A 14,563-nucleotide genomic window follows, 5' to 3' on the forward strand; every position below is an offset into this window, starting at 1 on the left:
CTTCGGACCTGGAGCACTACCAAGAGAGGCACCAATCGTAACTGTCAAAATCAACTTCATCATTACTAAATGATGACAGGGTTTCATAAAGATAAGCATAGTATATGTACTGCCAATTTAAGCCAATTAAAATATAGTTTGGAGGACACTGGGACACACACACACATGTGTGTGCATATGGTGGGGGTCTCACAAGAAAAGAGGCTTGGGGACAGAAACCCACTCAAAACCATGAAGACTCCAAGATCTCCTCAAGGTCATAGGTGGGGATGTGTGGGTAGAGGAAAAACCCTCAAAGCCTAATACACGGTGTAGATAAAAATTTCAATTTCTCTTTCTTTAGTGTCCCTTTTTCTGTTTTAAAAAGAAGTATCTAATCAAACAGAAATGAGATTCAAAATAGTCATAAAACTGCAAATCAACTTCTCTTTTCCCCTTCTGTATTCCCAGCATTTGTTCACTGCAGCCCAAATGAACCCACTCCATGTTATTTGGAACTAAAGCCAAGATCTCTTTTTATGAGCACAAGCTCTTCAAAACCTGTAATCCCCCTGCATTGTTCATGAAACATGCCAGGTACTTTTATTTTCCCCATCCGAATGGAAAACATTGCCCTCTTGACCCAAATTCTCACTCACTCACTTGTTTAAATAGACTGTGGAGAGACCATACACATGGTCCATTTTCTCCACCAGCAGATTGAGTTCTGAGCGCAGAGTTGGGACACTGGAACCAGATGGGGACTGATGGAGAAAGCTGTTGCATTTCATGGAAACAGCATCCAAGTCTGCCCTCAATTGCTGCAGATCCGCTTGAGTGTGCTATCAGGAACAAGACACACAACAAACACAGAGACAGAATTGAACCAAGAGGTTAGCAAGAAGTCCTAGTTTAGAACAGCAAAATATCAGAAACAGACCAAATGTCATATATAGGAGAATGATGAAATAAACCAGGCAACAGCCAATGAAGGCAGAGCAAGGCAAAGAACACAAACAAATAAATTCTGAACACCAACTTGACTACAGACATACCTTCAGTATAAAGACAAAAAGAATTACACTAAACTCTAGATAGTAGGTCTTCCACATTTGCTGGCATACTGAGTGCAGCACTTTCACAGCATCATCTTTTAGGATGTGAAATAGCTCAACTGGAATTCCATCACCTCCACTACCTTTGTTCATACTGATGCTTCCTAAGGCCCACTTGACTTCACATTCCAGGATGTCTGGCTCTAGGTGAGTGATCACACCATCGTGATTATCTGGGTCATGAAGATATTTTTGGAATAGTTCTTCTGTGTATTCTCGCCACCTCTTCTTAATATCTTCAGCTTCTGTTAGGTCCATACCATTTCCGTCCTTTATTGTGCTCATCTTTGCATGAAATGTTCCCTTGGTATCTTAATTTTCTTGAAGAGATCTCTAGTCCTTCCCAGTCTATTGTTTTCCTCTATTTCTTTGCATTGATTACTAAGGAAGGCTTTCTTATCTCTCCTTGCTGTTCTTTGGAACTCTGCCTTCAAATGGGTATATATCTTTGCCTTTAGCTTCTCTTCTTTCTCAGCTACTTGTAAGGCCTCCTCAGACAATCATTTTGCCTTTTCGCATTTCTTTTTCTTGGCAATAGTCTTGATTACTGCCTCCTGCACAATGTCACGGATCTCCATCTATAGTTCTTCTATGGATGGAGGTTCGTACTATCTCCATTTTCTGAGAAAGGAAACTAAGGATGAGAAGTAATTTGCACAGGGGCTTCCCTGGCAGTCCAGGGGTTATGCCTTTGCCTTCCAATGCAGGGGGGTGTGGGTTGGATCCCTTGTTGGGGAGCTAAGATCCCACATGCCTCATGGTCAGAAAACCAAACATAAAACAGAAGCAATACTGTAACGAATTCAACAAAGACTTAGAAAAAAAGGTCCGAGAAAAGTGTACATCAGAGCCCATAGCAGAATCTGAGCCTCTCCGTACTATCTGTGGAGTCACATGACTGACAGGAACCATGTCAAAGAATATAACATACGTGTAAGGGACAGAGCGGAAAGCAGCAGCTCTGCTGAGCAGTCTTAGAGCACCCACCTTGCTATAAAGGCTTACCTCTTGTTCTGCAATCCTTAATGCGTTGTCTTGCCGAGCATCTTTGTCAGTCCGAGAGCTGGCTGGGGACTGAATTCGCTGGATTAGCCTCTGTTCGCACTCCTCCAGGCGCAGCCGGATGTTCTTCAGCTCTGAAATGTACATCTTGGCCACAGTTTCCTCTTTGTCCTCTGTGAATGCACAAGCACAGAAGACCGTTAAGCACCACAACGGAGATCGGCAAACCTGAGAAAAACAGATTTACCCTGCGATAGGGTACCACTGGTTCTAGCAGAGCTGATACTCCATGAATGAAAGCAAAGCCTTATATGGGGAACCTTCTGCCTGTTCCCAAACTCCCTGCATTATATACTGAGCTTTAAGGTCCAAATACATAATTTCCATAAGAAAACGGGATAGGTTTATTAGCAATGATGAATAAAACACAGCCTTGTTTTCCATGATCTGATTTTGAGAATTCATCTCTGTGAGTTATTCGCTATCTCAAGTTTTCCTAGCAATGCAAGTGGTAAAAAGGTGTTGACGATACTTTCTAGTTGGTCTGAAGGGTCGAGCAGCACCTTTCAGGGCTCTCATTCCACCTTTCCTCTCCCTCTTCCCAAGGCACACACCATTCTCCATGGACTTCATCAGGTGCTGGAAATGGGTTTTACACGCCTCCACCTCCTCTTCCAAGCGAAGACGGTCAGCCACTGAGAAGAGGGCCGAGTCACGACTCTCCTGCAGAAAGTCTTCGTAGTGGGCCTGCAGATTCTTCATAACCTGGTGGTACTCCCCAGGTGCTGAGGAGCGGAGCTGCAGAGAAAATAAACAGTGGACATTTCAATGGAATGGAAATGTAATACAAAATAGTGCACAAACCATATTTATAAACACGTTGATTTTTTCACAAATTGAATGTGTCCATGAAATCAGCATTCGGATCAAGAAGCAGGACATTACTAGCATCTCAGAAGCACTCCGTGCCCTCTCAGATGCAAACGTTAATGATGGCCAAATTCACCAGCATTCCCCATTCCGCACATTTATCCAAAAGGTTTTAGTTTCTAAGATCCTCAAGCTCCTAACCCTGCAACAGTATCCCTGACTTCATTTCCCACTAATTGGGTGAGTAGGAGTCCTGCTGAAAAGATAAAACTTGCCAATAGGCTATAAGCCTGGGTTAAAGCTTCCATAATTACCTTTTCCAGATTCCAGGTCTTTACAAGGTCAAGGTCCTTCCTCAGATAGTTCCAGGAGATAAGGCTTTTGGTGTTGACATGTAGTTGATGCCAAAGGGCCATCACCTTCTGATAAGATTGCTCCACCCTACAAACAACACAAAACCTGGCTATAGCTTTTCTAAGGCCTGAGGTCCACCCTAGAGACCTTCTAAGGGAAAAAAAGGTGATTGCCTCAGCAGAGCTGAGCAGAGAAAGACAACAGGTCAAATACTAACAACACAGGATCTTTAGACCTAAACTAATTGATATTCTCAAGCACATATTTAGCAATATCATAAATGTTACCTGAATATACTGATAATATAATTATGAGAAGTCAGAGCAGAAAAGCAATGACAGACAAAATAGAGACAAAATAACTCCATTTGAAATTTTTGAAAAATTACAACAATGCTTAGAAAGCAAACACAGATTCATCCCTCCATCAGTTCACCCGCAAAGGGCAGAGGTGGGGAAGCTCAGGGTGGCAGCTGAGCCAGTACCTGCTGGCTGTCTCCATGGCATCCTTATTGGGTGGGGGGATGAGGAAGCAGACTGACGGCACCATTGCCTCGTTCCCTGTGGGGCTGATCACTTTCCACTTGGTCCTCTGTGAGTTATCTTCCAATACACACTCATCATTCTTGCAAATAGTTATCTGAAAAGACAAATTTACAAGTTATTGCTAATGGATAAACAAATGACCTATTATTACCTGGTGCCTGATCCCAAGGCTATGAAATCCTTAAGGAAAAATCATTTTGGAGATCTTTATCACCTAGGGAAAGTTTCTGATTTTGACAAAAAGATAATGTGTATAAATATACAACCCAGGGATGGTTGCAACATGAAAGAAATAAATGAAGCAAGTGTTTATTAAATGCCTGTTACATGTCGAGTAACTCAGGTATGACAGTTATATGGAGACTGTAGGAGCTCCACGAGTAATCTCTCTGTATCCACAATGAACACGGTAAAAATTAAAGGGATATAATACAACTTTGCTTTTGTGATACTTCCATATCCTCCCTTCCTGTCACCCCACTCAAATCCCTGAATTGTTTAAGCGTTTGAAATCATCAGCTCTTTCTCTTGGGAGACAGGTAACCAGTATTATTGGTTTCTGACTAATTTATAGACAAATATTGAGATAAAAGCACAGGAAGAGGTCATTTGTTCTTTGGTATTATAACACATATTTATTGAGCCTACTATGTGCTTGGAAGTATGCTAGGCCACTAGAGATACATATCCCACATATTCTGATGTGCTGCTGCTGCTGCTGCTAAGTCACTCCAGTCGTGTCCGACTCTGTGCGACCCCATAGACGGCAGCCCACCAGGCTCCCCGTCCCTGGGATTCTCCAGGCAAGAACACTGGAGTGGGTTGCCATTTCCTTCTCCAATGCATGAAAGTAAAAAGTGAAAGTGAAGTCGCTCAGTCGTGTCCGACTCTTAGCGACCCCGTGGACTACAGCCCACCAGGCCCTCCGTCCATGGGATTCTCCAGGCAAGAGTACTGGAGTAGGGTGCCACTGCCTTCTCTGATATGCTACTTGGTTACAAAACTGTGTGACAAACTCAGTTTACCAGGGAATGCAAGGAAGGCAAAAACCCGCTCTTCGTTAGCAGGGTAAAGAGATTATTCAAGACTCTGAAGCCACATTAAGGAATTCAGACTTTTTGAAAAGAAATGGGGCAACTTCCCTGGTGTTCCAGTGGTTAGTTAAGACTTAGTCTTCCAACGCAGGGAGTGCAGGTTCAATCCCTGGTCAGGACTGGAGCTAAGATGCCACATGCCTTGTAGCCAAAAAACCAAAACACGAAACAGAAAAAATACTGCAACAAATTCAATAAAGACTTTAAAAGTGGCCCATGTGTGAAAAAAAAAATCTTAAAAAATAAAATGAAGAAGAACAAATGGAGAATTGTTGTAGGACTTAGGCAGGGGAGTGATTTTTTTTTTTTGTTTAAGATCATGCTGGTGGTAGGATAAAGAATACATTGAATGGGAGGCTGATGCAATAATCCAAGTGGGTCTGATTTAGGTAGAAGCAGCAGGGATAGAAAGAAGAATACTTGAGGGATATTTGTGTGTGTGTGTGTATGTGTGCCCTCAAGTTGTGTCTGACTCTTTGTGATCTCATGGATTGTAGCTGCCAGGCTCCTCTGTCCATGGGATTTTCCAGGCAAGAATACTGGAGTGGGCTGCCATCTCCTACTCCAGGGGATCTTCTGAACCCAGGGATTGAACCCATGTCTCCTGCACTGGCAGGCCAGTCCTTTACCACTGCGCCACCTGGGAAGCACAGTGAGGGGTTTCTTTACAAACGCTGACGTGGTAGCAGCTGTAGGAAAAGAGGAGAGGAGTCATGGTCTCTCTAGGATGCTAAAAAGCCCCATTTCTAGCCACGCTTAGGCAACTGGATAGATAATGATGTCAGTTACTGAGGCAGGGAGCAGGTCAAGATTGTAGAGTTGAGGCTTATGCTTTTAATGATAGATTTGAGCATGTTTAAGTTCTAACAACAGAACTCTTATCATCTGATCTTTCCTTATTATCATAACCCTAACTGAAGGCTTCCCTTGTCCCTTGTCTCCCTTTGGAGCAGGAGGTACCCTCCCCACCTCCTCACCTCAATCTGCCTGTAGTCACAGATGGCTTTCACGGATATGGTGCTCTTTAGCATGTGGTCAGGACTGCGTGGTTTTAGCTGAACAACGGATTTTGATCTCCCAACAAGACTGGCAACGGAACTCTTGGATTGTATAAGCTGCTCCTTTTCATCCTACAAAATGAGAAGAAAACCGAAGAGACATTAATGCTGCTCCTCGGGAGACTGAGCCAACAAAGAAAACTGAGTGCTCCACTCCCTCTGAGAACGTCACTTCTCGGTTAAGCAGGGATCCTTGGTGGAGCCATCTTAGAAACACAGGGATAAAGACGACAGGAGAGGATGCTTCTGTCTGCTACCAAGTGCATTTATACTCAAATTTTGCAGCTTTCTCCCTGTGCAGTTTTCAATGAACCATAAAGCCACATGCAAAAGCAAATAATAAATAAATAAAACAAAATAAGAATTTCTAGCTGCCAAATACAGCTAACAAAGGATTTTGCCAAATAAGGTTCAGAGAACATGGAAGTTAAAAACAATGATAATAACTAGGTTGTGGTTGTTATTATTATTATTATTATTCAGTTTCTCACTGACAGAAGCCAGCTCTTGCCTCTCCACTTAGGAGAAGTTAGAGTTATGCTCTTTTAATTTTTTTCTTTTTTTAAATAATGTTATCTCCCAAGCTCTATTAGAAATATTTTACTTTCTTAGATTGAATCAAACTTTCTAGAGAAAGATCTTAGCTCTTCAACCAACAACCTATAAATCAAAGTTGTTGGTGAAGGTACTGTGAGAAACAATTTAGGGTTTACCTTTTGGAGTCTTGCTGGGGTATATTTACATAAATTTGATAGATTTGAAAGAGATCTCATGCAAAATTGAAACTCTCAAGTCTCTGCAAACCCAATTTTCTTAAAAACTAATGAACTTCTTGTCAACAAAATTGGTAGCAATCTACTACCAATTCCATTAGAGAATAAAAGATAGCTTTTATCTATTAGCCAGGATGTTTCGAGATCATTTTGACGTATTAAAAAGTCCCTAGAAGAGGGCTTTCTTGGGATGGAAGTAGATGTGATGAGGGTAAAGAGTTAATAATGTTAAGAAATGCCATTAAAGAATTAAGAATATGCAAGTAGAGAAAAAGAAATGCTTAAACAAACTACCTGTGCCTGTCCCCGGGAGCATGATTGGAAGAAATACAACTTTAACTTATTAGTTAAGAGAGAGGAATGGAATATGTCAGGGAGACAGCCACATTGTTCCATTCTTGAGAGCTGGTCTACCCATTTCAGTTTCCTTGCAATAAAGATGTCAATTTCTGTCTAACCCACAGCCAAACATCTCAAGCTCCAGAGACCAAACGCTCAGCGTGGTACAAGGTCTGAAAAGAACCAGAAGCCATGACAGATGCTCCCGAACCTGACGGACAAGCTGCGGAGCAGACCCAGGTGACTCCATGCCCCGATGACGCCGCCAACTCGATGCCCCTGACCTGGAGAGGAGGGAGCAGAGCAGCGACCCTCGAGAAGAGGAGATAGGACAACACCTGCAGAGGAGTTACCCTACGACAGGAAGGTACTCTGTGGGAGGGAGGAGATAATAGCCAAGGATTATTATATTCCTCCTTCATACTTGATGTGCCTCCAAGAGACATTCTAGAGACATCGGAAAAGTCAGGTCTTTACCCTTCATTCCAAATTAATTCAGTTCACAAATTCTTTGCTCAGGTGAAACCACTGAGCCTAAATTCATTCATAGCTTTACAGTACCTGAAAGCATTTTTTTTCAATCAATTAATATTCAAAAATTCCCCAGTATCACCCACGCAAAAAAAAAAAAAAAAGAAGAAAATGACACTGTTTGGGGTTATAATGGTTCTCTTACTTATAACTTGTTACTGAAATGTTAGACTCCCCTTGGCTTCTCACAAAGGAAAAGTAATTTCCATATTAAATATATATTTCCATCTTAATTTGAGATGTAGTTTGAGCCCCATCTTGTCAACTATATAATATATGCAGGAAAAAATTGGCTTAGGTCTAGTTCATTGGTATTTTAATTCTCTTTGCACGAGAGAGTGAAAAAGAATTTGGTGTCAGCTAATCCCATCAACCCTATTTTTCATGCTCTACACCCCATCTTTGGCTCCAACTAGTGCATTAAAACAGGAACAACGCAAAGAAACAGTGATGACCACCATGTGGCTCAGGGGCACATGGCCAGGCCCTTACTTCAAGAGCATACCCCAAGGACTCCTATTAGCACCTTCTTTAAGAAAAGAGAAAGAGAACCACATTGACTAAACTCCAATCAAATGTGAGCAAAACTTTACAGTGATGACCCGCAGCCCTGGCGCTTTCAAGGATATGAACAGCAGCAGCTGACAGGGTTTACTCTGCTTCCCAGAAGCAGTCATCCCACTGATGCAACACCCACCATGGAGTCCTGCAGCAGGTCCTCCAGGCGGGATAAGCTGGTGCTGTGGTCGGAGGAATACTTCCGTTTGATGGAATCTTGGAGGTTCCTCAAGAATGACTCCAGGTCTCGAGCATCACTGAAGAACTGCGGGGATAAGAGGGAAGGGTACCTGGTGCTCAGTGCATCATGATACCAAGATGGAGAAAGAACCACCCCACTGTGCCGGCTGATTAGACAGTCCTGGATCACAAAGGCCACGCCAGGGAAACAGCAGGGCTGGCTGCCACAAAGCCCACTGAATGCAATACAAGAGTTAGTCTGCTTCACCCTTCAGAAACCACTGCTCCTTCTCTTGTGTGCTGGCTAGTGACAGCACTTGACTGTAAGGTCTATTTCATGAAAAGCCTAGAGGTTGAGGGATCACGTGTTTCAATTTACTGATATGATTACAAAATGATCAGGAAGCTTATTTAATTAGAAGCAAATCCAAACAGAGATAATGGCTTATTTCCTCCTTCCACCCTCACCAGAAAACAAGCAGTATGTTCTTGATGTGATGATAGATTGATGAAGAAAAAAAAAAAAATGGTTCTGATATTTTACAGCCCCTTCCATCAGGAGGTGGATCTATTTTTATCCCCCAGCAAAGCCCTCCCCAAGCTGGGCTTGCTTTAGCCAATGGCACATTAATACATGTCACAGCAGAAAAAAGACCTTGTGCACCGGGACACACTTTCTCTGGCTGCTTGTGGAACATAGCTACTCTTTCCCACACCAGTGGACTTTTTGTTTCCCTGCTACCCTCCACCTCTGAAGTCATTTTATTAACTGTCATGTGCCACTTGAGCCTCCAGGAAAATCAAAAACAGGCAGAAAAAAATTTTACAAAGGATCCAGTAGGACAGCTTACTGGATGCTAGAGACTTGCATACTGACTTGCCACCCCAGTCTACTGTCTGACACGGGAGTGACACAATCCAGGACCAACCGGCCCCCAGCCTGCCTGCCGACTGCCTGCAGCCATGCGTCACCCAGGCAAGATGAGAAAACAATCTTCAGCTGAGCCTAGCCCAAACCACCAACCCAGAGTCTCCTGGGGCCGTGGTTTGTACAGTAAAGGTTCACCGACACAGACATGTTTTTAACCTCGCCCGTCCCGTGGCATGCTTGCAGGCACACGCCAGCACAGGGAATCACACTTACAGCCTCTTGCCTGAATGAAAAAAGGTATCCCCTCTGATGAAAACAGAGCCATCCTTTCTGATGCTCGTGCGCGCGTGTGCGCACGCGCACACACACACACACATACACACACGCGCGCGCGCACACACACACACACACACAGCCCAGGTACCTGAAAATAAGCAGTATTCTCTTTCAGGTGCTGCTCAACACACAAGCACAGCTGCTTCATCCACTGCAACTGGGACTGGACAGCGGCGCTGTAAGCCTGCAACGACCAGGCGCACAGACAGAAGGGCAGGGGTTTAACAGACCTGCCACATGTGTGCCATGCACTCGTCCATCTACACTTCCGCTAGTGCCAGAGGCCCACAGAGGATACATGAGATACTTGGCTGGCATGAGCTCAAAGCTCCCCACAAAAGAGAGGCCTGTCTTTTATCCAACATGGTTTTGTTAAAAGATGTTACACAGAAAAGGCCTCTTCTACACTCAGTTGCAACTAAATGATGGGGGCAGCAAACCCCAGGCCTAAGTCAATCCCTCTGCTGCCTCCACTGCCTCTTCCCTGGCCACAGGCACCACACCCAAGAGGCAGGATATGTCTAGACAGTTCTGTGAAAAAATATGGTTCAGGTCAGTTTGCCCATGAAGTCAGGAGTTGACATCGCCTCTGGTGTTTCTCAGTGTCCTTGTTAGGCTACTATCACAACTCTCTGCGGTCTTTAGGGGGCTGGGGTGTAAAGGGAGAGGACCTAAGCTGCATGATCCTTGATGCTTCCTCCAGGCCCCTCAGCAGAGCTAAGTCTTTCATGTGAACACTTGTATAATTACAACCTCTGTGCATTTGACCCTCACACCCTCAAGTCATACGCACCTCCACAGTCTGCTTGGCGGGGTGGTTCTCAAGGGACAGTAGCTCGGCTGTATCTTGTAGAGACCGAAACACGTCCTGTTTCTCCTCTAGTTCCATTGTCAGCTCCTGAAAATTGAATTCAGCTTTATTCAATAGGTGCTATTAGGAAGGAGTAGAAATAAAGAAAGGGCTGTGTTCCCTACCCTACTTTACAGGAGCCTGCAACCCAGGGTTAGTGCCAAAATGAGATGCATGAACGGTATGTGCTAGAGGATTTCAGAGAAGAGCAAAAATGCTGGAATCACTGGAGAATGACTCACAACAGATATGGGACCTGAGCCAGATGTGAGTAAGCAGGGGAACACAGGAGAGGCTGAAGGCAAGATAGGAGGGAACGAGGCTGGAAGGGAGGTTTCTCGTCCGCGCCCACTGACACAGCGCCTGACCCACACAGCTGACCGGCAGGCTCTAGGTCCTGTTAACACTTAGGCCCCAGTTTAGAGGCGAGCTCTTCTGTGGTGCTGGAGGGAACGAGGCTGGAGGGGAGGGTTCGCGTCCACGCCCACTGACACAGCACCTGACCCACACAGCTGACTGGCTCTAGGTCCTGCTAACACTTAGGCCCCAGTTTAGAGGCTCTTCTGTGCCACTGGGTACTGATCCCTGCTATCAGATTTGACCTTTTCTCCCCGATGCTCTCTGAGCACTTTCCTTATGTCTCTATCATAGCCTAAGTTTCCTTCTTATCGATTATTTACTGTATTACAGTATCGTTTCTCCTTTACTTGAGAAGAATCGTACTTCAGAGAATTCAGAATGTATAAGAAGCCAAGAATACACCTCAGTTAAACAATATTAAGCCTTGTACTATATTCGCTTGCTAAATGTTACTTAGCCTTTTACACAACCCTTTGAAGTGTCACTATTATCCCATTTTACAGAGGTCCAGGGAGAGTAAATGGCCTACCAAGGTCACAGAGCTAACAAGCAGAGGAATAAGAATTTCACTTAAGGTCTATCTCATTCCAAAGTCTATAACCTTGACCACAAAGTTAAATTGCTTCTAAAATGATTCAATTTGCAGACTGCTGCTCCTGTCACCCTAGACACTGCCTTTCTAACTACATTCCAAATAAATTCATCCTAGAGCTTGATTTCCCCTCTCTCCATGTACACTTTCTCACAGGAACAGATATATTAAGCAGGGTCCCCATTCTATTTAGCAAAATGCAAATCCCGAAACCCAGGCTCTCAGACCAGCCCCTCTGGCTCCTTCCGCTGCTGTTCCCAAATATGACGGGTCTGTTGTGCTAGACTCACAGAGAAGTAATTTTTCTTGGCCGAGATATTGGGATTGTTGTCACTCCAGTCATATGCTAGTTCCTCCTCCTCCTTCTCATTCAACCAGATCAACTCAGCTGTAGCTCTCGAGACAAATTTATGCAGGCTCTGAAGGTGCCTCATCCGGAAGCTAGAAGTCTCCTAGACAAAGGATGGATTACAAGGTTACATGTCAGCCTTTCATCTATAGAATACAGCACATTTGACATCAAAGCAAAGAATAGCTGAGGAAATGAATTTAGCTTTGCTTTTTAAATCTCTGGGTGTTTCTCCTCAGTTTTAAATTTAGTACTAGTCTGGTACAGGACTCCCGTGTCAATCCTGGCTGGAAGTGAGAACATGCCAGGCCTGTGTGGGGCTTCGTGGATAAAGAATGATCCTGGGCCGGTCCTACTCTGCACAATCTTGAATACAAGAATGAAGACCAAACAGAAGAGGGGTCTCTGTCCTGTCAATCTCAAACTTTGAGTTTTGATGGTCACTGCTTTGGTGAAGCATAATAACTATGATAAGCTCTACTTCAAACTTTCTGGGGCTCTGGTTTCTAACCCAGGAAGAAAACTGAGAAAAATGTGATGATGCATATGAACAACTGCACAGGAAACAATATAACCTAATAAATAGAAAACCAAAATGGGCCCAAACCAAGAGCCTTCTGAATTAGGGAACCACATGCTCCATGAATAGAACAAAACAGAGTTAGTCAAAACTCACCTTCAATTTACAATACTGTGTCTCCAGCTTTCCAAGAGTTTCAACATAACTGGTATGGAAATTTTGGGACATTTTTCCCTGATAAGAAAAGAATGAGATAAAAATATATTAGAGAAAAAGTAAACTATATCTATGGTATAATTTCAACTATGTAAATATTACGTCTGCACACAGACAGAGATTAGTCACTCTGAGAGTCAGCAGTTGGACGGGGCATCCCTGGCTGAGACTGACGGCTCGGAGCAGCGCTGGTGTGGACGGCCTAGCAGAGGAAGACGCCGCGCAGACCTCATGGTCTTCTGCTGCCAGCGATTCTGGGAGGTTTCTAAGCGAAACTATGCCTGCTGACTCCTCAAACTAGTTAGATGCTTTGTGGAAGAGGGGACTTGAAATTTAAAATGGGAGAACACAAAAGAGTGAGGGAGAGGAGAGACTGAGGAAACAGTTTTGCTTACCAGTTCTCTACTGTAGGTAGATGGGCAGTGGAAAGAGCATACATTTTTGGATCCAAGGGCCTGAGTTTGGAAACTGCATTCGCTACTTACTAATTTTGACCTTAGCTTTCAGTATCACTACTCTTTTTGGTAAAAAGGGGTTTGTAAAAAACACCTTTCCCACAAAGTTATTTCAAAAAAGCAAGAGATACTTCATGTGCAAAAGGGACTTGTGGTCAAGTTTCAGGTACGGGACAGCTACACTGTATACTGCTCCATCGCACAGCCACCCCGCTGCCCGTAACGGATTCCGAATGCCTCCCACCTCATACAGCCTGGCCTCTTTGACACTTGAGCCCAGTTCTTCCACACTGGCATGGATGTGCTGCTGTGCTTCCAGCTGCAGCTCCACACTAGGCAGGTCACTGCCCCACTCTGCCCGCTCCAGTTTCATCTGGGAAAAAAGAAATTAGGAATATAATTTATTGCTAAGTTGGCAGAAAATGAAAACTGTCAGCATCAGTTTGGATGATGTGGCTGTGGAGAGGGGACTGGCAAAAAGGACATCTAAACCATCTCCATCTTGGCCTCTTACAGGCAAGTACGTTATGATGTACCCTCAAGGAGCTGGAGGATAAACCCCATCCCTAGAAGCAGCAATGGCAGCCCTTTGCTGCTGCATGATGGGAATACATCCCTGAATTTACCAACAAGAAAGGTGTCCCCATAGGCTGAAAGGCTTAACTTTACAGTTTAGGCATTTCCCTTTACGGAGTCTCTTCATTTCACAATCAGAATGGAGATAAGAAATAAATATCCATAAATACTAAGCTCCATTCATGTCATCAACTATTGGCTAATTGAAGGTAATTGTAAAAGAACTTGTCTTTGAGTTTATTTTTTGGTACAGGGGAATCTGTCATCAGAAGATGGGGAGAATTTCATAGAAAACAAAAGGGTTAGAGGTAAGAGGACAGTGTCGAACTTGAACTGTTACCCTAGAATACATGTGAATACTGCCCCTTAGAACTGTGTCTTGCATACACTTCAGAGCTGATACAAAAACAACAGTGAGGCAGCAGCTTCTCTGCAATGAGGGAATTTGAGAAGAGATAACTGGGGTTTATAGACTTGGCAACTTCTCCCACCAGCTCCCACAGAGAGCACAGTCAGCTGAAGGGAAGAGCTCCATGAAGGGCTTCAAATTAGAAAAGCCTATGCATTTAAGCCTTCCCTGGTGGCTCAGACAGTAAAGCATCTGCCTACAATGCAGGAGACCCAGGTTCAATCCCTGGGTCAGGAAGATGCCCTGGAGAAGGAAATGGCAACCCACTCCAGTATTCTTGCCTGGAAAATCCCATGGACAGAGGAGCCTGGTAGGCTACAGTCCGTGGGTCGCAAAGAGTCAGACATGACTGAGTGACTTCACTTTCACTTTCATGCATTTAAGATGGGATTTTGATGATTTGAACTTATCTTATTCTTTCAAAATTTAATAGAGAAGGGGGCTTGGGAGCTAGGCAGCAATGATAATTAAGGCAATCTATACAAGGGACCCTGCTTATTTAATTTATATGCAGAGTACATCATGAGAAACGCTGGACTGGAAAAAGCACAAGCTGGAATCAAGATTGCCGGGAGAAATATCAATAACCTCAGATATGCAGATGACACCACCCTTATGGCACAAAGTGAAG

At 43.9% G+C, this 14,563-nt stretch overlaps 1 protein-coding gene across 18 annotated transcripts in view; it reads right to left on the reverse strand.

The window, feature by feature from the left end:
* Positions 1–14,563, reverse strand: part of MACF1 (microtubule actin crosslinking factor 1) — a 340,889-nt gene that overhangs the window by 139,607 nt on the left and 186,719 nt on the right. For all 18 annotated transcript variants that reach the window (XM_061412434.1, XM_061412419.1, XM_061412433.1 and 15 more), the window contains 12 exons: positions 13,192–13,320; positions 12,433–12,510; positions 11,698–11,859; positions 10,399–10,503; positions 9,694–9,789; positions 8,358–8,483; positions 5,937–6,089; positions 3,805–3,959; positions 3,281–3,407; positions 2,711–2,894; positions 2,100–2,269; positions 643–821 (listed from right to left, as the gene is read on the reverse strand). In XM_061412434.1, the coding sequence (XP_061268418.1) occupies positions 643–821; positions 2,100–2,269; positions 2,711–2,894; positions 3,281–3,407; positions 3,805–3,959; positions 5,937–6,089; positions 8,358–8,483; positions 9,694–9,789; positions 10,399–10,503; positions 11,698–11,859; positions 12,433–12,510; positions 13,192–13,320 (1,664 nt within the window). The remainder of the gene's footprint in view (positions 1–642; positions 822–2,099; positions 2,270–2,710; positions 2,895–3,280; positions 3,408–3,804; positions 3,960–5,936; positions 6,090–8,357; positions 8,484–9,693; positions 9,790–10,398; positions 10,504–11,697; positions 11,860–12,432; positions 12,511–13,191; positions 13,321–14,563) is intronic.

The sequence above is a fragment of the Bos javanicus genome, chromosome 3 (genome assembly GCF_032452875.1).
Source record: "Bos javanicus breed banteng chromosome 3, ARS-OSU_banteng_1.0, whole genome shotgun sequence".
NCBI lineage: Eukaryota > Metazoa > Chordata > Mammalia > Artiodactyla > Bovidae > Bos > Bos javanicus.